Raw genomic sequence first — 24000 nt, 5'->3', positions numbered from 1 at the left:
ATCATCTGACTGCATGATAAGAAAATAACAATAAACATTTTATCCACATTTTATTCATTATATAGCACAAACCCAAAATTGTATAGTAGATATTAAGTTAACAGCCAAATGTTATTGTTAACACAAAAATCTGTGGTTCTTTAAAAAAAAACATTTTTACAAAAGGCAGAGACGATATCTAAAGCACCAGATTTGGAATGAATACAGTTCTACATGGCCTCTGACTGGCCCTCTTTGACCTCTGACCCCTAAAGGGTTAAAACACCTTTTTCCTCTCCTCACAGCGTGGTCCAGAGTAAGGAGGGCGACAGCGGCACGAATCGGGAGACAAACACTTGCCTCCATTCAGACAGGGCCGGTGACACACAGCTGCAAGATAGAGAGAGGGGAAAGAGACAGAGGGAGGGGGAAATGAGAAAGAGAGATGTTACATTAAGAAAGAGAGGAAGGAGGACTCATTATGTAGTCTGGTGGCCTCTTCACATCTGGGGAAACTGCTCAACAGAACAAAATCTCAAAACAGTCATTTTCAACAGATATCTCACATTGACAGGATTCTCACTCAGTAGATTCTTTCAGGATAAAAAAAACACTTCTGTTAACAATTCTTTAATTTTCTGACAGTCTGATTTATATTTGTTATTCTTTAGCATGCCTGATTAACTTCTCTGCTATCTATCGTTTGACCCAAGTGTGTCAGTGTGTTACAAATTAACACACTTGACACACATCCAGAACAGATCAGTGATTAGGCTCCAGTTATGGGTTATACATTTATTTGGCCTGTTGCCTGTATCTGTGTAAGTGTGTCTGCAAGTGTGTGCATTATTTACCGTGTTTGTGAGTCTGTTGCGGTGAGAGTAAAAAAGTGCATACCTGAAAATGCGTATAGTTTGTTGGTTGTGTGTGTGTGCCAAATCTGTGAGATTTTACATTACATTTTAGTCATTTAGCAAACGTTCTTATCCAGAGCGACGTACAGTTAGTGCATTTATCTTAAGATCTCACTCACCAGTGTGGCAGGCTCCACCCAGCCAGCCCTCTGGACAGCTGCAGATTCCTGGGGCCACACAGCTGCCCCCATTCCTGCACCCCTGGGGACAGATCGCTGGGGAAACATCGCAACAACGCATTCTCAACACTCCGGGAACCAATAAATCGCCATTATACCTTTGGCCATGTGAAGTGTTTTCTTTGTCCCATTCGATAGTAATTAAATCAACTATTTTTTTTATTGTTTTAGTACGTGTGAAGGTATCTTGGCATTTCAATTAAGTTGTCAGAGGGTTCCGGAGAGGATTAATAAGCTACTGTTGACTAATAGGCCAGCTGAGCAACCAGTCTCACTGCTGGTTTCACCTCTGTATGAATTAGGCTAATTAGGAGGTAAACAAACCCTCTTGGCATTTGGAGCCAGTCCAGCTGGAGGGACAGATGCACTTGGCCACTCCGTTCACAGCGATGCAGTCGCCACCGTTCCAGCATCCACTATCACATTTCACTGGAAAAGACAAGACGTACAATCAAATCATCCAATTACCTCTCCATGTTCCTAAACTGTAGTATAGGACTAAGACTTAACTCCCTACCCTTTTAAAACCACACTCTCTCCAAATAAAACATTAGGTTACTTGTACTAGCTTACTGTAGTTACCAATAAATAGATATTATTACAATATTTAATCAGATGTGTAACATTAACCAAGCACCAACATACTGTATATCTAGAAGGTTAACAGAATTAGTTAAGTACCTTTATGACAATATTTTCCTCCAAATCCAGAAGGACATCTGCATTTTCCAGGGCGAAGACACTCTCCTCCATTCTTACATTTGGGATAGCAGTTAGCTGTTCAAAACAAGAGGCATCAGCACTCATTCGGTAAAATAGTGCATATTTTCCATACATGTTGTGATTAAAAAATATATGATATACATATTTCATACAGCATCACTTGTCTTTTGTAGTTTGGCTATTTTGTTTACTGTTTCCTTTCTAGGCAAATATAAAGTAACATCACCATACTGGCAGGTCTCTCCCTCATAGCCGCGAGAACAGAAGCAGGTGTTGTTTCGGATGCAGATGCCAGCATGTTGGCACGGAGGGTCGCACGTCGCTTTGAGGTCAAAAACAAAGGGCACCGCCACCCCTCGCGGAGCGTCCGAGCGCGCTAAGCAGATGCCCACAAGCGCAACCGAGCAGGCCAGCAGCGCGAGGTTTACCTTTATCCACGCGGTAAAGCAGCTGCGAGTGAGCACCATCCTCTTCACTTGGTGGACAACGGGAACTGGGGTTGAAACCAAGTCCTTCGAGCAATGACACCGCAAGGCTTCTCTCCACGTCGCCCCCACTGATGAACAGAGAAACTACAGCAGATGTTAGTCAGTCGAGAGAAAGGGTAGGGAGAGGACGGGACCTATGTGAAGCTAGCCACAATATCGATTAACAACAGCAGTAGATATTGCTGTTCGGCTTTCAAATAAAAGTCCCTATTTGAAAGTAACGCAAATGGATAAAAAATAGTGGTTTTCATGACATATTGGACTAGGAAATGCTAAAAATAAAAAGTTTGATTATAAAATGTATTTAATTATTTGACAATATGCAGTAAAAAAAACTGTTGAAATCTGACTGTGGATCTATTAGGCAGCATGATTGCATTACGTACACTACATGGCAAAAAGTATGTGGACACCTATCCGAACATCTCATTCCAAAATCATGGCCATTAATATGGAGTTGGTGCCCCTTTTGCTGCTATAGACGGACGATTCCAATGGACGAAACAGATTCGTCCTCAGACTGCCAGATAGTGAAGCATGATTCATCACTCCAGAGAACGCATTTCCACTGCTCCAGAGTCCAATGGTGGCAAATCCCCTCCTCATTTCATGGGTGCACACTTCATAGGTAAGACTATACAGTTCAATATGAATGTTCAATACACACAATATATTGGCTGGGGGGGGGGATTTGCCATGGTCAAAGTCCTGCAATATGAGCTATGACGCTAATATTTTTGACTCCAACACTATCATCAAGTTTGCTGATGTCACGACGGTGGTAGGACTGATCACCGACGACAATGAAGCAGCCTATAGGGACGAAATCAGAGACAACAACCTCTCCCTCACCGTCAGTGAGACAAAGGAGCTGATACAGGAAACAGAGGTGCGAGCACACGCCCATCCACATCAATGGGGCTGTAGTGGAGCGGGTCAAGAGTTTCAAGTTCCTCTGCATCCACATCAGTAATGAATTAACATGGATCCACACACAGGAGGCTGAAAAGATTTGGTATGGTTCCTCAGATCCTCAAAAGGTTGTTCGGCTGCACCATCGAGAGAATCTTGACTGGCTGCATCGCCGCTTGGAACGTCAACTGCAATGCACCCAAACGCAAGGCACAACAGAGGGGGGTGAGTACGGCCCTGTGCATCCCTGGGGCCGAGCTCCCTGCCATCTAGGACCTCTATACCAGGAGGTGTCAGGAGAAGGCCCAAAGAACTGCCAAAGACTCCAGCCACTAAAGCCATAGATTGTTCTCTCTGACACCGCACTGCAAGCAGTAAGTCTGAAACATTTGACATTTTAGTAATTTAGTAAGTACATTTTTCCTCAATAAAGTAACTATCGGGAAAGTCAGAGCTAGTAAGGGGGAAGAAAGTCAAGTGCAAGTGTTAGTTCACAAAGGGTTTTTGTGTTGTGGGGGTGAGGAGGGGGTGCTGTGGGATTATTTAATAAACTCTTCGAATAGGTAGGATTTCAGATGTTTTTGGGAGATGGGCAGGGACTCTGCTATCCTAGCTTCAGGGTGAAGCTGATTCCACCATTGGGGTGCCAGCACAGAGAAGAGCTTGGAATGGGGTGAGCGGGAGCGGGAGCTGCCCTCCTGTAGGAATGAGAGGGCCAAGAGACTAGAGGTGGCAAAACGGAGTACTCGGTTGGGGTGTAGGAGTTGAGCATAGCCTGAAGGTAGGGAGGAGCAGTTCCTCTTGCTGCTACGTAGGCAAGTACCATGGTCTTGTAGTGGATGCAAGCTTCAGCTGGAAGCCAGTGGGGTGTGCAGAGGAGCAAGGTGACATGGTGGACTTGAGAAGGTTGAACACCAGGTGGGCTGCAGTGTTCTGGATAAGTTGCAGAGGTTTCATGGCAAAAACGGAGGGCCCAGCCAACAGCGAGTTGCAGTAGTCCAGAAGGGAGACGACAAATGCCTGGATTAGGACCTGCGCCGCTTCCTGTGTGAGGTAGGATCATACTCTACGGATGTTGTTGAGCATGATCCTGCAGGAGTGTGTCACTGCTTTGATGTTTGCAGAGATGGACAGGGTGTTGTCCTATGTCACACCAAGGCTCTTTGAGCTCTAGGAGGGGGACACCATGGAGTTGTCAACCATGATGGAGAAGTCTTGGAGCGGGCAGATCTTCCCCTGGAGGAAGAGCTTGAGGTGGTGGGCCGACATTCCAAGCTGAGATATCTGCCAGGCACGCAAAGATGCATGTTGCCACCTGGGGGTCAGGAGAGAGATAGTTGTGTCATCCGCATAGAAATGATAGGAGAGAGCATCTGAGGACATGACAGAACTGAGTGACTTGGTGTATAGAGAGAAGAGGAGAGGTCCTAGAACCGAGACCTGGAGGACACCACTAGTGAGAGTACATGGTGCAGTAACAGATCCTCTCCACTTCACCTAGTAGGAGCATCCTGCTAGGTAGGATGTAATTCAAAAGTGTGCAGACCTGAGATGCCCAGCCTTGAGAGGGTGGAGAGGAGGACCCTGAACAGCTTCTACCCTCAAGCCATATGCCTGCTAAACAAGACTACTAAATAGAGTGGCAAGATAAAGCATGTGAATCCATTATAATTACCTTATATTTGTCATAAAATTGGATCTGATCTTCATCTAAGTCACAACAATAGACAAGCACAGTCTGCATAAACTAATAACACGCAAACAATTATACGTTGTCATGTCTTTATTGAACACACTGTGTAAACATTCACAGTGCAGGGTGGGCAAAGTATGTGAACCCTTGGTTTTAATAACTGGTTGGCCCTCCTTTTTGCAGCAATAACCTCAACCAAACCTTTTCTGTGGTTGCGGATCAGACCTGTACAATGGTCAGGAGGAATTTTGGACCGTTCCTCTTTACAAAACTGTATAAGTTCAACAATATTCTTGGGATGTCTGGTATGAACCACTCTCTTGAGGTCATGCCACAGCATCTCAATCGGGTTGAGGTCAGGACTCTGACTGGGCCACTCCAGAAGGTGTATTTTCTTCTGTTGAAGCCATTCACTGTTGATTTACTTCTGTGTTTTTTGTCGTTGTGCTGTTGCATCACCCAACTTCTGTTGACCTTCAATTTGCTTCATCAGATAGCCTTTCATTTTCCTGCAAAATTTCTTGATAAACTTGGGAATTCATTTTTCTGTCGATGATAGCAAGCTGTCCAGGCCCACAGGCCGCAAAGCAGCCCCAAACCATGATGCTGCCTCCACCATACTTTACAGTGGGGATGAGGTTTTGATGTTGGTGTGCTGTACCTTTTTTTCTCCACACATCGTGTTGTGTGTTCCTTCCAAACAACTCAACTTTAGTTTCATCTGTCCACAGAATATTTTGCCAGTAGCGCTGTGGAACATCCAGGTGCTCTTTTGCGAACTTCAGATGTGCAGCAATGTTTTTTTGGACAGCAGTGGCTTCTTCCGTGGTGACCTCCCATGAACACCATTCTTGTTTAGTGATTTTACGTATCGTAATCTCGTCAACAGAGATGATAGCATGTTCCAGAGATTTCTGTAAGTCTTTAGCTGACACTCTAGGATTCTTCTTAACCTCATTGAGCATTCTGCGCTGTGCTCTTGCAGTCATTTTTGCAGGACAGCCACTCATAGGGAGAGTAGCAACAGTGCTGAACTTTCTCCATTTATAGACCATTTGTCTTACCGTGGACATCAAGGCTTTTAGAGATACTTTTATAACCATTTCCAGCTTTATGCAAGTCAACAAATCTTAATCTTAGGTTTTTTGAGATCTCTTTTGTTCAAGGCATGGTTCAGATCAGACAATGCTTCTTGTGAATAGCAAACTCAAATTGTGCGAGCGTTTTTTATAGGGCAGGGCAGCTCTAACCAACATCTCCAATCTCGTCTCATTGATTGGACTCCAGGTTAGCTGACTCCTGACTCCAATTAGTGATGTCATTAGTCTAGGGGTTCACACACTTTTTCCGACCCACACTGTGAAAGCTTAAATGTTGTCTTAGACGAAGATCAGAACACATTTTATGACCAATTTATGCAGAAATCCAGGTAATTCCAAAGGGTTCACATACTTTTTCTTGACACTGTAGCTGATCAAATGGCTTCTACTGTCTGTTATTCTATACTGTTGCCTAGTCCCTTTACAGTAACCCTACTTATATATAAATAGCAACCTCAATTACCTTGTACCCCTGCACACCGACTCGGTACTGGTACTTCCTGTATACAGCCCTGTTATTTTTACTTGTCATTGTTATTCACTCTGTATTTATACCTCACGTCACTATTTTTTTATTTTGTCTTTTATCTTTAACTCTGCATTTCACTGTTAGTCTACAGCTGTTGTTTACGAAGCATGTGACAAATAACATTTGATTCGATTTTGAATATGTGTGTCAACGCTACAGTTGTGATCTGTGGGTGTCACTGAGTAGGCTGATATCCAAATTCAGTTAAGGCTGTACAGTCCAATATGAATGAATGTTCAATACGCACAATGGTTTGACTGAGGAGGTCATTTGCCACAGTCAAAGTCCCGCAATAAGACGCTAATATTTTTGACTCCAACACCATCATCAAGTTTGCTGACGACAAACGTTGGAAGGACTGATCACCAATGACAATAAGAGCTCTGACGCTAATGTTTGTGTAAACTGTACCGAGTTGTAATCTGTGGGTGTCACTGAATAGGCTGAGACTCCATTCCACAGACAGTGCACACTCCATAGGTAATGCTGTACATATATTGTATGTATGCCCCAAATGCAATTATGCAGTCTAACACATCCACAGTGGGATTTCATATTTGTTTTAGTATTTATATAAAAATGTATTGAATTATTATAAAAATATATATATATTATATTACCACAAGCCATGCTTGTTTAGCATTATCTAGTCCAAATATGGCATAGTTCCACTCTTTGTATCCGTTTGCGTCACTTTCAATGCGGGACTTTTCTTTTGAAGGCAACTTGCAAATTCCATCATTGTGGCTAATAGTTATTGTGGCAAGCTTCACATTGGTGAGGGCAGGATGGGATTGGGGAGTTTGAAGGTGGCCTCAATTTCCTCCCAGTCTCTCTGGGCTAAGTCGTTCTGCAGAGAGGAATGCCTGCCATTCAAAGTGAAGACTTGTTGATTTAGAGAATTGAGATAGCCTGATCACTGAACATTTACAAATGATTTACCATTGCACTAATCTCTCGTGGGTGGGCAGCTGACAAATTACTTGAGACTTTAGTTCTGGGTTAACCGAAATTACCATTGCACAGAAGTCACTCACTGTTTTGAAGTGATTTATTGACAGCTGTCTCTGAACTCTGTCTGGACTTTTCCAGCTAATGTGAAAGGTCAACAAGGGACTTCCTTGATGTTAGAGAAACCCAGTAGCGGTCCTTTTCCAGTTCACACAAACATTTGAATACTTATAGCTACTATGTCACGTGCTCATAGTCTGGCTACCAGTCTTTTTAGCTTACATTCCACTCCTTGACACTCCTGTCAGGTTCCTACATAAACAGCCAGGGTTTAATTAAATAGGCCTAGGCATTATACTTTTTTTATTGCACATTTAATTAAACTAACGCATTTGGTGATGTTCAACTTCAGTTCATTGGCACAAAACGTGTGCCAGCCAAAAATATTATTGTGCAATTCATGCATCTCCGCTGGCATCTCCACTGGCCTCTCTTACATCCATCCTCTCTCTATTCCTCTTATAACTCTTGAACCAGTAGTCTAGCCCAATGTGTGTCCCAATACGCTGAGTGTACAAAACATTAGGAACACCTTCATAATGTTGAGTTGCATCCACTTATGCCCGCAGAACAGCCTCAATTAGTCGGGGCGTGGACTGTACAAGATGTCGAAAGCGTTCCACGGGGATGCTGGCCCATGTTGACTCCAATGCTTCCCACAGTTGTGTCAAGTTGGATGGATGTCTGTTGGGTGGTGGACCATTCTTGATACACATGCGAAACTGTTGACCCAGCAGCATTGCAGTTCTTGACACACTCAAACCGGTTGGCCTGGCACCTATTACCATACCGCTTTCAAAGGCACTTACATCTTTTGTCTTGCCCATTCACCCTCTGAATTGCACACATACACAATCAATGCCTCAATTGTCTCAAGGCATAAAAATCCTTCATAAAAAAAACTGTCTCCGCCTCTTCATCTACACTGATTGAAGGAGGAGGTTATGTCTCCCGTTACAGTCCCCCTAGGTCTGCACGGGACAGAGCGTTTCCCTGGAGCCCGGGACACGTGGAGCGGAAATGGCCCGGTTTGCCGCAATATAGACAGCATCGCTCCCTCATCCGGCGGTCTCTTTCAGCCTGGGAGATGCGTCCAATCTGCATGGGTTCCGGTGGAGCCAGCGAGGATAAAGGTGGGGACTCTGAGCTGGGACTGATAGGGGCTAGGGCGAGAGGTCTACGGTTGAGTTCTCTCTCTCAGACGCTGGTCAATGCGCAAGGCCAACTTGATCAGGGACTCGAGATTGTCCGGTGGTTCCCGAGTGGCCAGTTCATCTTGGATAGTGTCGGAAAGACCCTTCAGAAAGCACACCGTGAGCGCCTCGTCATTCCAGCCACTCGCTGGTGTCACCGCGCGGAACTGGATAGCATAGTCCGTCACGCTGCGTCGACCTTGGTGGAGAGTCAGGAGCTGTTTGGCTGAGTGAGGGCCGCTGGTAGGGCCTTGAAACACTCGCTTGAATTCCTCAGCAAAGGCAGAGTAGCTGGCACAGCAGGGACTTTGGGTATCCCACACAGCAGTAGCCCAAGCCAGGGCTTTTTCCGACAGCAGGATGATGATATATGCGATCTTGGACCGGTCGGTGGGAAACAGCGAGGGTTGCAGCTCGAAGGAGAGAGAACATTGGGTGAAAAACCCCTTATAAGCACTCGGATCACCTGAGAACCGTTGGGGAGGTGGAAGACGAGGTTCAGCCAGGGGGTTAACTGCCAGGGGCACGTGAATCTGAGGTACTGGGGCGGGAGCTGTTGCCGGGGGAAGTCGATCAGATATCTGCTTTATGGAAGTCAGCATCTCCGACAGAAGATGAGAATGTCTAGCCATTAAGGCCTCTTGCTGAACCAGAGTGGCTTTGTGGCATTGGACAGTCCCCTCGTGGTGGGACAGCGTGGCAAAAATTGGACAGTCCTGGGAACTGGCTGCCTCTGGGTTCATTTTGGCTCTGTGTTTCTGTCAGGACCCGGTTACGAACCTGGGTCTCTGATGTGAGAAACAGTCACTTAGCAAACTGAGCCACGAATAGTCGGCAAAAGTAATTCCAAGAGAACAAAGGTAATCCTCCAAGTCAAAAGGGTAAATCCACAAGGTGGTAGGTACAGCAGAAAAAGCCTCAAAAGATAATCAAAAATAAATAAACAAGAACAAAAACAGAGTACCACAAGAGAGTCCAACTGGAGCAACAAATGTTCACAGCATCGCTGGGGCTGGGTGCTAACATTCAAACACAGAGCAAAGAACTGAGGAAAACTAAGGGGTTAAATACAATCAAGGGAAACGAGGCACAGGTGCAAATAATAACTGGGAACAAGGGAAAACAAAAGGGTCAAAAAGCACAATGGAGGCATCTAGTGACCAAAACCGGAACAACCCTGGCCAAATCCTGACAAGTTGTAAATGAGAACTTGTTCTCAACTAGCCTACCTGGATAAATAAAGGTGAAATAAAAAATCAATTGAAAAAATACAAGTTATCAATGCTTCATTATTATGTTCTATGCATGATGTGATAGTTATTAGTCAGAATGTAGGCCTAATGTAGGCTATAGTCTGCTGAGCTTGAAGTAGACCTAATTCACAATGGTAGGTACACTCTTAGAAAAATCGGTTCCCCATAGGAGAACACTTTTGGTTCCAGGAAGAACCCTTTTTAGTTCCAAGTAGAACTCTTTTGGTTCAAATTTAGTACCCTCTGGTAAAAGGGTTCTACATGGAACGCAATAGGGTTATACCTGGAACCAAAAAGGGTTATTCAAAGAGCCGAAGAACCCTTTTAGGTTGTACTAGGTAACTATATTTCTCCATGCGCTGACCAGCTGACAAGTGTCTTCACTGACATATTCAACCTCTCCCTATCTGAGTCTGTAATACCAACATGTTTCAAGCAGACCACCATAGTCCCTGTGTCCAAGAACACTAAGGTAGCCTACCTAAATGACTACCGACCTGTAGCACTCACATCTGTAGCCATGAAATGCTTTGAAAGGCAGATTATGGCTCATATCAACACCATTATCCCAGAAACCCTAGACCCACTCCAATTTGCATACCGCACCAACAGATCCACAGATGATGAAATCTCTATTGCACTCCACACTGCCCTCTCACATCTGGACAAAAGGAACACCTATGTGAGAATGCTATTCATTGATTACAGCTCAGCGTTCAACACCATAGTGCCCTCAAAGCTCATCACTAAGCTAAGTACCCTGAAACTAAACACCTCCCTCTGCAACTGGATCCTGGACTTCCTGACGGGCCAACCCCAGGTGGTAAGGGTAGGTAACAACACATCCGCCACGCTGATGCACACAACAGTGATAGGCCTGATCACAACAACGATAAGACAGCCTATAGGGAGGAGGTCAGAGACCTGACCGTGTGGTGCAAGGACAACAACTTCTCCCTCAACGTGATCAAGACAAAGGAGATGATTGTGGACTACAGGAAAAGGAGGACCGAGCACGTCCCCATTCTCATCGACGGGGCTGTAGTGGAGCAGGTTGAGAGCTTCAAGTTCCTTTGTGTCTACATCACCAACAAACTAACATGGTCCAAGCACAACAAGACAGTTGTGAAGAGGGCACAACAATACCTATTCCCCCTCTGGAGACTGAAAATATTTGGCATGGGTCCTCAGATCCTCAAAAGGTTTTACAGCTGCACCATCGAGAGCATCCTGACGGGTCTGCATCATGGCCTGGTATGGCAACTGTTCGGCCTCTGACCGCAAGACACTACAGAGGGTAGTGCGTATGGCCTAGTACATCACCGGGGCCAAGCTTCCTGCCATCCAGGACCTCTATACCAGGCGGTGTCAGAGGAAGGCCCTAAAAATTGTCAAAGACTCCAGCCACCCTAGTCAGACTGTTCTCTCTACTACCGCATGGCAAGCGGAACCGGAGCGCCAAGTCTAGATCCAAGAGGCTTCTAAACAGCTTCTAACCCCAAGCCATAAGACTCCTGTACAGCTAATCAAATGGCTACCCAGACTATTTGCATGCACCCCCCCCCCCCTCCCCCAATTCTACGCTGCTGCTACTCTCTGTTATCTATACATAGTCAGTTTAATAACTCTACCTACATGTACATTTTACCTCAATTACCTCGACACCATTTACCTCGACACTGTTGTATCCGGCACATGTGACAAATAACATTTGATTTGATCATGGAAGGGAGAATAGGCTAGAGATAGAACATAAATGTTTTGTTGGATTCCATCGACAGCGCACCTGGAAAAGTCATTTCCCTTACATCTGGAAAAGGGAAAGTATATATGATCTATGGGGTTAAGATGACATTTACACAACCAACCCTAGTCTAGTCTGCTCCCCTTTCTAACTTCCTAGCCTACCTTACACTGATATCTACATGTCCTTTTCGGTGTGCTATGATATTTAGGGTTGTTTGTAGAAACACAATTGTATTTAGATAATTATTTCACACACTTGTTGTTTGTCTAGGCTACATCCCTGAAACATGAACCCATACACTGGCATCCATACATCCCTGAAACATGAACCCATGCCCTGGCATCCATACATCCCTGGGTTAATGTACTTCCTCAATAGCTGTAAAAGCATCATGTTACTTTCACCATTTGCACATTTTCTCCCTGAAGAACAACCATATTTCCGCACAAACTCAATTTTGTGAACATTGCATGAACTGCTTAACCCAGAAGTCTGAAACCAGATTCACATCCTCACACAGTCTACTTTATTTTCCAGATGTCTTGTATCATGCTGAGGAAGCACAGTAGCGTGCACACCATTACAAATAGCTCAGAATCTTGGCCAATAGTTTCAATACACTCTGAATACAGTAAAACTCAATCTCCCTCAGAGTTGGTGGTCATAAATGGTGCCAGTGAGCACAGCACGTGACTGCATTTTGTCTGTGTCTGGACCCGGTTTCCCGTTATGGATGGAACTTAAGCTGACGAGTTACGAACATGTTACACATCATCAGATATATTGAGGCAAAACAAAATTGAGGCAGTAGCCTTCGATTATCAAAATAGAACTCAATTGATTGAACATGAACTTGATTTCAATATGATTGAAATACACAGGCCTATGAAGCCTATACTGTATTTACATTTAATGCAGTCATCTCGGTTTTCATTTGAAGAATATTTTTATCCTCTGCTTCTTGTAACAATTGCAAAGCCATTGGCAATTTAGCATTTCTGTTGAACTTTGTGGTCACAGAGGTGTACAAACATCCTCATTGTATGTTTAGTGGAGATCTTCTGTGTATAAAGTGACGCGGAAGAGCAAAAAAGCATCTAACGACTCACTTAGCTTTCTACGAGTGGTCTGAGGCAGTCGGTAACTAACGTGTTTTCAGGTGAAACTTTAGTAACAATGGTTTTGGTAAACCATTAATGCACGAAATCCCATTGAAGTCAATGGAACGACATTAGCATTTTTGCGCATCATGTTCAAAACATCTATAATTGACTTTGTTGAGCTTTACAATCAATTTCAGATACTTTCAGATGATTTGGACATGGTGCGTGAAAAATGCTAATGTTGGTCCCATGACTTGAATGGGACTTGTGCCACAGATGCTAGAACGTTAGCATATGGAGACAGTGCCAGGGAAACTAAACTAAATCATGGATTGCTGTCATACCTTTTCCATAGACTGCTTACAGGGTAAAGAAACCAATGTGTAATTTGGGTGAAGTATCGCTGTTTTTGGGAAACTGGGCCCTGGTTAATTAGGAACCGATCCAAGTCCCTGACCTGAATGGTGGATAGAGGAAGTCAACTGCCGTTTTAACGACAGCAACAGATGTGAGGTAAGCATACCGGTACACACTGGAGACCTCAAGCACCGGTGAGCATCTGGAAGCAAACAAAGTAACACACTGACACACATCCAGAACAGTCGACAATTAAATTCCAAGGTCATACAGGATTAGTAGATGCATTACAATACAGCAAACAAACCTGTTTAGGATCTTGTAGAACAGAGAACCACATTGACACAATACTGTATGACAGCAAACACATGCTGTATACTGTCCATTTAGAATAAAAGTACATTTGTTCACTAGAGCACCCTGTCAAACATACCTAAACCTGTCTATTCTGTTTGACTTTAAATGTAACGTCATGCTATTTTTAAGATGCTAAATATTGGACTTGGTGTGTTTTACACATGAATGCCATGCATTGTGTTGTTAATTACTTGGACTTCAATAGTGAGTACGGTAAGGTTTTTATGCAACCTGTGCATATGGTCATTGGTCATTACAGAAACTATATTTTCATCCAACATTTACTAATTTCTACATTTAATTTCGTTAAATTAGGCGCCACCCTGTGATAGTGATTGGTATTGCACATTTCTCCAACCTTTGAATTCTCCCCCAACTACAAACTATCAATAAATGCACCAAACAAAAACCTCAAAATATTCCCAGTTTCATGCAAGGAAAAAACATTGTTACATGTACTGTATGACTGGCAGTGGCTTACATGGACAGTATCCACAATTACACAGTAGTACACAGTCAACGTACCTCAGTGAGGATTCAGAACGGACTTTAAACTGATGAAAGTTTTCTTCTTGGATGATTTGGGACATAATATGTCACTTTGACATATCCAACAGTATATAGTGTGATTGTTCCTCCACAGAGTAATTCCTCCATAGAGTATATCAGATCATTTAAACAATGTAAGCATCTGATATTTTATATTGGCCATTTTTATTGTCCTCAGTTCAGTCTTCTGTACATGCACAAAATACTTTAAAGCTATAACAAATATTCAAGGAATATAACAAATGGATACTTACAGTATCCTGGCATTTAATAATCTCAGAAATTAACACAAACTCAAAAATCACAATTTACTTGCAAATTTCAGTGATAAACTATGACGAATTAAAAGCGGCAAAGGGCATCAAACAAAAAATGTAAAGATAAAATAACCTCTTAAAATCAATTTTCAAAGATAAAATAAAAACCTAATTTTACAACACCATTGAGGGTATTTATGTAATATCATATTTCGAAATAGGTAGTCGTCTACTACTCAAGTTAGAAAAAAACACGTAACATTCCCAATAAAACAAACAATTCCTAGAGGTTTACAATTAAAGAGCAATTCACATCATAAACAACACATCTAATAGTTATAGGTACTGTATTTGAATTATATAAAAATACAAGATTCCTCTCATTAAAACACCTAAATGTTGCAATCTAATTAAGGTCCGTAGTCATCATAATTACTCTGACATCACCCCGACATGATATGTCACCTCAGAATTAGATGTATATCTAACTATCATTACAATGAAAATGTAAGAGTAACGACACACATCAGGAAGTAAGTACCATTATGTACAAAACAATCCTTGAAGAAAACAAAATGGCTGGTATAAAAAAGAATGGAGAAAAAAAAGGCCATCAAAAAGTGGTTTGGGGTGATTAGTGGTGCTGATAATCAAAATAATCAAAATGGATGCTGTCCTATTATTTGTATTGCATGTCCCATACCTAGTGGTCTGGGATGGTTAGTGGTAGACTAAATTACATCAACACCTCTGCCATATAAATACTTTCTGATGATTACATTTCCCATACAAAGCTTGAGTGCATCTTTATCTCAAATGCCTGTACACATAGGATTGGATCATTCTATTAGGAAGAATTCCCACGAGAGGTTTTCTACCGGCGACATTATCAAACCCTCATGAAACTGTATATTGGCACCTTGCTAACATCACTTTCTCTGAGACATGGTTCCTCCTATTCTACAGTAGACGTGTGCCCAAAGGAACTCCGTAAAAACCCTTTTGTCGACCTTCAGATGGACGGGCTTCCATTATGTCTGTGTTTTTACTGCCTTACTGATACATCTTCACATGTCCATGCAGCGAGGTGGTGTTGCCCCCACAGTCCACATACTGGTACATCTCCTGGGAGACCTGCTCCGAGTGCCCGAAGTAGGATGTGGTCACAGTCACCCTGAAAACCAGTCAATAGACAGTAGTCAGTTTCCCCAAAATGGCTGCCCACATGGGTGTGTGAGGTTGGACACAATAAATAGAGTTGGTACAGTAACATGTGTAAACTCAATGTATTAGTAGAAATATTTGAAAAGGTACAATGCATACAGAAAATGTTCAGACCCCTTGACTTTTTCCACATTTTGTTACATTACAGCCGTATAAAAATGTATAAAATATTTTTTCCCCTCATCAATCTACACACAATTCCCCATAATGACAAAGCAAAAACAGGCTTTTAGACATTTCTGCAAATATATATATATAATACTAATGAAATATCATATTTACATAAGTATTCAGACCCTTTACTCAGTACTTTGTTTGAGCACCTTTGTCAGTGATTACAGACTTGAGTCTTCTTGGGTATGATGCTACAATGATGCACACCTGTATTTAGGGAGTTTTTCCCATTCTTGTCTGCAGATCCTCTCAAGCTTTGTCAGGTTGGATGTGGAGCATCGCTGCAGAGCTATTTTCAGGTCTCTTCAGAGATGTTCGATTAGGTTCAAGTCCGGACTCTGGCTGAGCCACTCAAGGACATTCAAAGACTTGTCCCGAAGCCACTCGTGCATTGTCTTGGCTGTGTGCTTAGGGTCATTGTCCTGTTGGACGTTGAATCTTTGCCCCAGTCTGAGTTCCTGAGCGCTCTGAAGCAGGTTACGTTCAAGGATCTCTCTGTACTTTGCTCCGTTTCTCTTTCCCTTGATCCTGACTAGTCTCCCAGTCCCTGCTGCTGAAAAACATCCCCACAGCATGATGCTGCCACCACCATGCTTTACGTAGAGACGGTGCCAGGTTTCTTCCAGATGTGACGCTTGACATTCAGGCTAAAGAGTTCAATCTGGGTTTCATCAGACCAGAGAATCTTGTTTCTCATGGTCTGAGAGTCTTTAGGTGCCTTTTGGCAAACTCTAAGTGGGCTTTCATGTGCCTTTTAATGAGGAGTGGCTTCAATCTGACCACTCTACCATAAAGGCCTGATTGGTGGAGTGCTGCAGAGATGGTTGTCCTTTTGGAAGGTTCTCCCATCTCCACAGAGGAACTCTGGAACTTTGTCAGAGTGACCATCGGTTCTTGGTCACCTTCCTGAACAAGGCCCATCTCCCCCGATTGTTCAGTTTGGCCGGGTGGAAAGCTCTAGGAAGAGTGTTGGTGGTTCCAAACTTTTTCCATTGAAGAATGAACTGTTCTTGGGGAACGTCAATGCTGCAGAAATGTTTTGGTATCCTTCCCAGATCTGTGCCTCGACACAATCCTGTCTTTGAGCTCTACGGACAATTCCTTCGACCTCATGGCTTGGTTTTTGCTCTGCCATGCACTGTCAACTGTGGAACCTTATATAGACAGGTGTGTGCCTATACAAATCATGTCCAATTATATTGTTTTTTACCACAGGTAGACTCCAATCAAGTTGTAGAAACATCTCAAGGATGATCACTGGAAACAGGATGCACCTGAGCTCAATTTTGAGTCTCATAGCAAAGGGTATGAATACTTATGTAAATAAGGTTTTTCAGTTGCTGTTTTTTAAAATACATTTCCGAAAATTTCTAAAAGCCTTCTTTTTACTTTGTTATTATGGGGTATTGTGTGTAGATTGATGAGTAAAAAAAATGTAAGGACACATTTCAGAATAAGGCTGTAACGTAACAAAACGTTGAAAAAGGGAAGTGGTCTGAATAGTTTCCGAATGCACCCTGTACTTACTGCATCATGACCACAATGTTGTGAACCTTTATGGACTTCAGGGTGCAATAGTCGCTGCAAACACAAAACATGTATTAAAGAAATGTCAGGATTTGTACTGTCAACCACACAATAAAATGTAGTTAGCTGTGAAACACTCACAATAAATACTTACAACATATAACTCATCTCATCAGCAATGACTGTGGGAACCGTGTAGTCAATCTGAAATAAGCAATATGTTGTAATGCAGAAGTTATCCATCTCCCATATTGAACAGGGCAGTTGAGTGCTAACTAAGTAATGAGTCACTTTTGAGGGCAACAGTCCAAAAATTCCATCCTTATTCCATCCTTGCTTCTACTGATGCCCTCAGAACAGGGACAGGTGTTCTAGTGGATTCAACAACAACAACAAGGTTCATTATCAATGTTGCCTGATTTTGTTGCTAGATTTTGCAGCAAAGCGGGTGGAACAATGAGCTGCTGTGTCGAGGGATAGAAAAGCACAACTTTGATGCACACGTCATACACTGTAATATGTTTATAACAAGCCGTTACACCAAGGCATGTTACTCTAAAATACACATGGTAAAGACCCACCTGCTGCTTATCCAGTGGTATGATGGTCATCACATTGCTAATACGGGCCTTCCCAATCACCGTCTTAGAGAACTGCACTTGGGCTGTGATGTTGGTCAGGGATACAGCGTAGTAGTTGTTATTGGTGATGTTCAGAGTGTTCTAGAAGAAAAGCCATACGGCACAACAGTTGTTGGAAAGGGTGTCATTACGTTGAACCCACTTCAATTTGCATACCGCCCCAACAGATCCACAGATGACGGAATCTCTATTGCACTCCACACTGCCCTCTCCCACCTGGACAAGAAGAACACCTATGCGAGAATACTGTTCATCGGCTACAGCTCAGCGTTCAACACCATAGTGCCCTCCAAGCTCATCACTAAGCTCAAGACCTTGGGACTGAACACCTCCCTTTGTAACTGGATCCTGGACTTCCTGACGGGCCACCCCCAGGTTTAAAAAAAAGAAGTATTTCCCAGGTGGTGAGGGTAGACAACAACACATCCACCACGTTGACCCTCAACACGGGGCCCCTCGGGGCTGCGTGCTTATTTCCCTCCTGTACTCAACACCATCATTGAGTTTGCTAACAACACAACGGTGGTAGGCCTGATCACCTCCTCCTCAAGTGACAACAACCTCTCTCTCAACGTCAGCAAGACAAAGGAGCTGATTGTGGACTACAGGAAACGGAGTGCCGAGCACGCCCACATCCATATTGACAGGGCTGTAGTGGAGCGGGTCGAGAGCTTCAAGTTCCTCTGTGTCCACATCAGTAAAGAATTAACATGGTCCACACACACCAACACAGTTGTGAAAAAGGCACGACAACACCTCTCCCCCAGTAGGCTGGAAAGATTTGGCATGGGCCCTCAGATCCTCAAAAAGTTATCCAGGTGTACCATTGAAAGCATCTTGACTGGCTGCATCACCACTTGGTCTGGCAACTGCTTGGCATACGACCGCAAGGTGCTACAGAGGGTAGTGTGCATACGGCCCAGTACATCACTGGGGCCAAGCTCCCTGCCATCCAGAACCTCCGAACCAGGCGGTGTAAGAGAAGGCCATAAAAATGGTAAAAGACTCCAGCCACCCAAGTCATAGACTGTTTTCTCTGCTACCACACGGCAGGCGGTACCGATGCACCAAGTCTGGAACCAACAGGACCCCGAACAGCTTCTACCCCCCAAGCCTTGAGACTGCTACATTGTTAATCAAATAATAACCAGGACTCTCTTTTGACTCATCACATACGCTGCTGCTACTGTTTATTATCTATCCTAGTCACTTTACCCCTAACTATATGTACATATCTACCTCAATGACCTCATACCTCTGTACATTCACTCAGTACTGGTACCCCGTGTATATAGCCAAGTTATTGTTACTCACGGTGTATTTATTCCTCGTGTTATTGTTGTTTTATTATTTTTCTATTTTTCTCTCTGCTTTGTTGGGAACGGCCGGCATGTACGCATTTCACTGTTAGTCTACCCATTGTTTACGAAGCACGTGACAAAATACAATTTGATTTGAATCCATGTCAACCCTGAGATGGAAACACAAGAAGGACAACTAACACCAGAGCGAGGAGCTTACCGTGATATTGAGATAGACAATCCGTTTGTCCTGGTCATAGGAGACGAATGCAGACTTCACGCCCACATAGGAGACGTCGATAGAACGAGGGAACAGGAAAAACACCGCCAGGCCAGACAGCAGAAGGCAAAGAGACACGGACACAGTGACATAAAGCTTTCTGCAAGAAAAGGGGAGGAAGCGCCATTAAAAGATTTGGATATAGACCACAGTCAACCACAGTTGAATCATTCAATTGCACAGCTTTCAATAACGAGACGTCTGGCTGAGTGAGATGAGACTTACGTTCTCCTTGGCTGGAGCCTCTGGTCACTGTATGGAATCAGAGCCACAAGCTGGTTCTCTTGGCCTGCATTAGAGACGTGATGACAAAGCCATTTACAGAGGAAACTGATATTGGTTCAACTTATGTCTTTTCCATTTTCAATTGAAGTTGGAAGTCAGTGTTTCTAGGTAGCCTCGTTTCTGGTTTTGCATTCTTGTTTGAATATCAAGTCAAAATGCCAATGAGGCTAAATTATTAGCAGCTCACGAGGGACAGTTTTACTACAGATGTGTATTGTGTCAGTGAGTGAGGGTTCATGTTTATTACTGTGTAGGAATGTATTTGTTTCGTGTTTATCCCCTTACCCCGTGGTATTCTGCCAGTGCCCTGGCATGTGGGGCATGTGACACTGTCTCTGCCAGTAAATTCCACATAGGGGAACTGAGACACATCTCCATTCTTTCCATCCTCTTCACTCTGTGTATCTATGTACTCTGGACCAGTCGTCAGGCCACTCTGACTGCCACGGTCGTCTTTCCCCTTCGACAAGTGGGAGTGTGACTTCCCCATCACTAGAGCTTTCTGTGAATAAAACATGTAAGATCTAATAAGTAGGTGTGGTTGGTAGTGAAAACTTATGCCACATATTCATTTGATATTTACATGGTAGTTATGGTCAGTTTACACAAATTGCTTTATACTACTTCTGTACTATAACAATGTACCTGCCTATGTCATGACCATGTCATGACAGGTTTAAAGCCATTTTAGATTGTATAAAGGATACCATTCTCCTATTCCATTTTTGCATAGATTATTTTGTTTTGTTTAGACCAGTTTACACCAACTCCCCAAAAACTCTTATCAAGTGTGCACCGTTTATGTAATTCATGCGTGTTTGAAACAATTACTGTCAAACAAAAGACACTTGTTCAGGCTGTGGCATTTGGCAGGGCTGCCCAATTAGTCCATTTCTATTTGTATTGGTTACTCAAAGTATGGTTTTCCATATCAAGAAAGGGAATTTTCAAGGTGTTTCAGCACTTGGCAATGAATTTAAACTATGTCAACTGGCTGATGATACCACCATATTTTTGAGAGACAGGAATGAGGTTTCTAAAGCAGTTTCCTGTATTGAAGACTTTTCCTTCGTTTCGGGTTTGAACATTTATATCAAAAAGTCAGTCTTATTTCCACTCAAGGATTGTGTTTTACAGGAAGTATATGGTATTCCAATTAAAGATAAGGTTACTTATCTTGGAATGTTTATACGCAAGGATGAAAAACAAAGGAGTGAACTAAACTTTAACCCCATTATTGAGAAAACAAAGAAGAAATTGAACCTCTGGTTGCTAAGAGATATTTTGTTATACGGTCGGCTTTTATTGTCCAAAGCTGAAGGGTTATCCAGATCGGTTTATGTCTCGTTATCACTTGACTTATCCCCTAAAATTGTAAAGGACTTAGATAAGATTCTTTATCATTTCATTTGGAGGAACAAGCCTCACTGTCTACGGAAAGATATTCTCACTAATACAAGGAGGTCTTGAGGTTTTAGATTTCAATACTCTAAATAATACTTTTAAAATAAATTGGATTCTGAAGTTTAAGAACCAGAACAGAATTTGGAATGTCTTCCCTAAGTATTTATTTGACTCTGTTGGTGGTTTAGATTTTTTGCTTCAATATAATGTTGATGTTGATAAAATCCCAGTAAAATTGGCCAAATTCCATAAGCAGGCAATTTTAGCTTAGATGTTAGCGTATAAACACAATTTTCCCCCTCAGATACTGCCTATGGAACAACAAAGATATACGATTTAAAAATAAGTCTCTTTTTTTCGTAACTGGTTTGAGAATAACATTATTTTGGTTGGTCAGTTACTGAATGAGGATGGATATCTACTCATATATGGGGAATTTCTGGAAAAGTTTAAAATACCAATAAATAAATTCTGACATAGATAAAGATGTAGTATATTTATTTCAACTGCTAATAATACTAGGTAAATTTCAAATTCACAAATGCAAATTGTTTAATTCAAAACCTAACTTTTTCCCACTTTATAAATGAATTTAAACAATATGGCACTACTTTTAACTAAAATGAAAAACAAAAAGGCAATTAAAACGTGTTGTATTATTAATGAATATGAATATTGTTTAGGATTCCTGGCAATGTAAATAGTATGTAAGCTTGTTTTCATGTGACTATTCCTCTTTTGTTTGTTGATATTTCTTAATAAAAATAAAAATACATATATTTTTTAAACTACACTTGTTCTGACCAAAGTTTGATCTGGCCCAAATATTTAGGCTACATATATATGTAGCCTAGCCAGAAAAACACATCGCACCGTGTCTTCTGTTCCTGCTATACATTGTGCGCTGCGCCTATGGTCGAGATACTGTGCTGATGTGCAGACGACCATTATGCTACATGGTACACAATGTTACGCCTGCCATTTTAATCCAAAACTCACGAATACATTGTTGCGTATTTGCTCCGATATTCTGTTGTATTTTTTATTTTGTGTTAAGTTATTGATGTAAATCATTGTGTAGAATACTTGCATAGGGCATTGGCATGGACAAAATGTTTCCATATTGCAAAATGTTGCCCGGATCCTTTGACAACATCAAAGCACCACTGTGCGGCATTACACACGCACGACGGATATTATCAAACTGGCAACATTCGATATTGGATTCAACTGCTTACCTTTGCGTATATTCACGCAGAATTTCTTTACATATGCTTGGTCACGAACAGCCGCTGTTTATGTCAATATAGTATTGACATTAGTACACGCACTAGTATTTTTGCCAGAAGCTCAGACGATGACGTCACTTTCTTATGGCAAAGTAAGAAACATTCAAAATAAAAGCCCGCATTTGAAAAAATGACAACGTGTATAACTCATTCAAATTATATTGAATTTTAATCAATGGACACTTTTATTCAGCAAACAAGAAATTGCAATGTCATTTCTGAAAACAAATGAATTTTTTTTTTTTTTTTTCTAAGACCAATAATGAAAGTATAATTGTTGACACTATATTATGTTGAGAATATTGGGCTGTAAAGAGAACACGTTTCTACCTGTCTCAGCTAAAGTGTAGTGAAAAATACTCAGTAGGGTCTCTACTAACCAAATATGGTTAGTTTTGGAGGGGGACAGTGTCATACATGTCCAGCAACACTTCGTTCTCCACCCCCACCATAGCCCCCAATGTAATACACTGTAATAGACTGTACATGGTATACATATGTACTTGTAGAGAAAAAACTGCCTTGTTTGCTTCCAGTGTGAAATCAAATGTAAACAAAGACAAAGACACAGTGTAAATAATACTGGACTGGCATACCTGTTAACGACCTAGATTAACCTAATGGTTAATGCATCAGCTCAATCGCTTGGCCTGACAAATACATTTTTTAGGTTGTATCCAAGTAAAATCATGTTGCTATAGGTTTATATTACCACGATTATCCATAGCCTTCCAATAATTTTCTTAAACCCATCTCGGTCACAACCAATCCAAAGGTTGGTTTCTTGGACTTGGGTTTTGGACTGATCCATGGATCACAGCACATCTCTCCTTATTAGAAACTTCAATGTTTAGCATTTCCCTTCCAAACATAAAAGGCACGCTTGATATTCTTTTCAAGCAAATGATTGCAAAGGGAGAAGCATCATGCACATACAGTAAATGTGCAGCCGTACTCAATAGACAAACTATTTGGACCAGCACTCCAGGTATTCTTGTACTTTTATGTTTCTCGTGTAAGGTCAAAAGTCACCACTGTAATGTGAAACCTTATATCCTCGTCTTGCTTTATTGATCTTTCAGCAGTTGGTAATGTGAGATTGACCTACATATTGAGCTCAGTAATCTGTCATTCAGGGATAAATGCCAAAAAATGACACTCCAAGGCACATCTTATATTTGACTCTTTTAAGATTAAGATGATCTCTATAGAGATGATCTCTATAGAATCTACAAACATTCAGGACACAGCAAGAGTTATATATTTTTATGAATTATTTAATGAGGGGCCCTTACAGAATCTCTGAGCAAGTACATTTCTGTGAGTCAGATTCAGATATTGATGTTATTCCAACATATAACTATTTCCCCTATCAGCGTAAAGCCTTTCCTGTTGTGACATTTCTGAAGAAAACATCCGCTTTCAAAGAATGTCACAAAATATTACTTAAAACAAACAGTATGAGTCCAAATCAACAATTCAGCAAAGTCATTTCACAGTTGGATGCAGTGAAACCAGGACAGACAACAGC

At 42.1% G+C, this 24000-nt stretch overlaps 2 protein-coding genes across 2 annotated transcripts; both read right to left on the bottom strand.

The window, feature by feature from the left end:
• Positions 1 to 33: 33 nt before the first annotated feature.
• On the bottom strand, positions 34 to 2384 carry LOC115104807 (von Willebrand factor D and EGF domain-containing protein-like). The gene is made up of 5 exons (XM_029626140.2): positions 2022 to 2384; positions 1754 to 1849; positions 1397 to 1501; positions 1013 to 1108; positions 34 to 369 (listed from the first exon to the last, which is right to left on the bottom strand). Exons 1-5 carry the CDS (start codon positions 2260 to 2262, stop codon positions 257 to 259), a joined length of 651 nt encoding a protein of 216 aa, XP_029482000.1. The 5' UTR covers positions 2263 to 2384; the 3' UTR covers positions 34 to 256.
• An 11849-nt stretch (positions 2385 to 14233) lies between these two features.
• LOC115104786 (transmembrane protein 106B-like) lies at positions 14234 to 22554 on the bottom strand. Its single transcript, XM_029626129.2, has 8 exons — positions 22419 to 22554; positions 20062 to 20278; positions 19717 to 19780; positions 19432 to 19591; positions 17851 to 17991; positions 17424 to 17473; positions 17270 to 17323; positions 14234 to 15518 (listed from the first exon to the last, which is right to left on the bottom strand). Exons 2-8 carry the CDS (start codon positions 20264 to 20266, stop codon positions 15398 to 15400), a joined length of 795 nt encoding a protein of 264 aa, XP_029481989.1. The 5' UTR covers positions 20267 to 20278; positions 22419 to 22554; the 3' UTR covers positions 14234 to 15397.
• Between the last annotated feature and the right edge of the window lie 1446 nt (positions 22555 to 24000).

Source organism: Oncorhynchus nerka, linkage group LG3, assembly GCF_034236695.1.
Source record: "Oncorhynchus nerka isolate Pitt River linkage group LG3, Oner_Uvic_2.0, whole genome shotgun sequence".
Taxonomy (NCBI): Eukaryota; Metazoa; Chordata; class Actinopteri; order Salmoniformes; family Salmonidae; genus Oncorhynchus; species Oncorhynchus nerka.
Note: the sequence above shows the minus strand (reverse complement) of the source record. Positions and strands in the feature narration are given on the sequence as shown.

Coding starts and splice junctions, on each gene's coding strand:
- LOC115104807 (XM_029626140.2), bottom strand. CDS start 2,262: ATGGTGCTCACTCGCAGCTGCTTTACCGCGTGGATAAAGGTAAACCTC. Junction 1,850..2,021: donor GGGAGAGACCTGCCAGTATG/GTGATGTTACTT, acceptor TGTTTTGAACAG/CTAACTGCTATCCCAAATGT. Junction 370..1,012: donor GGGTGGAGCCTGCCACACTG/GTGAGTGAGATC, acceptor TCTATCTTGCAG/CTGTGTGTCACCGGCCCTGT.
- LOC115104786 (XM_029626129.2), bottom strand. CDS start 20,266: ATGGGGAAGTCACACTCCCACTTGTCGAAGGGGAAAGACGACCGTGGC. Junction 19,781..20,061: donor CACTGGCAGAATACCACGGG/GTAAGGGGATAA, acceptor TCTCTAATGCAG/GCCAAGAGAACCAGCTTGTG. Junction 17,992..19,431: donor TTGTCTATCTCAATATCACG/GTAAGCTCCTCG, acceptor CTTTTCTTCTAG/AACACTCTGAACATCACCAA.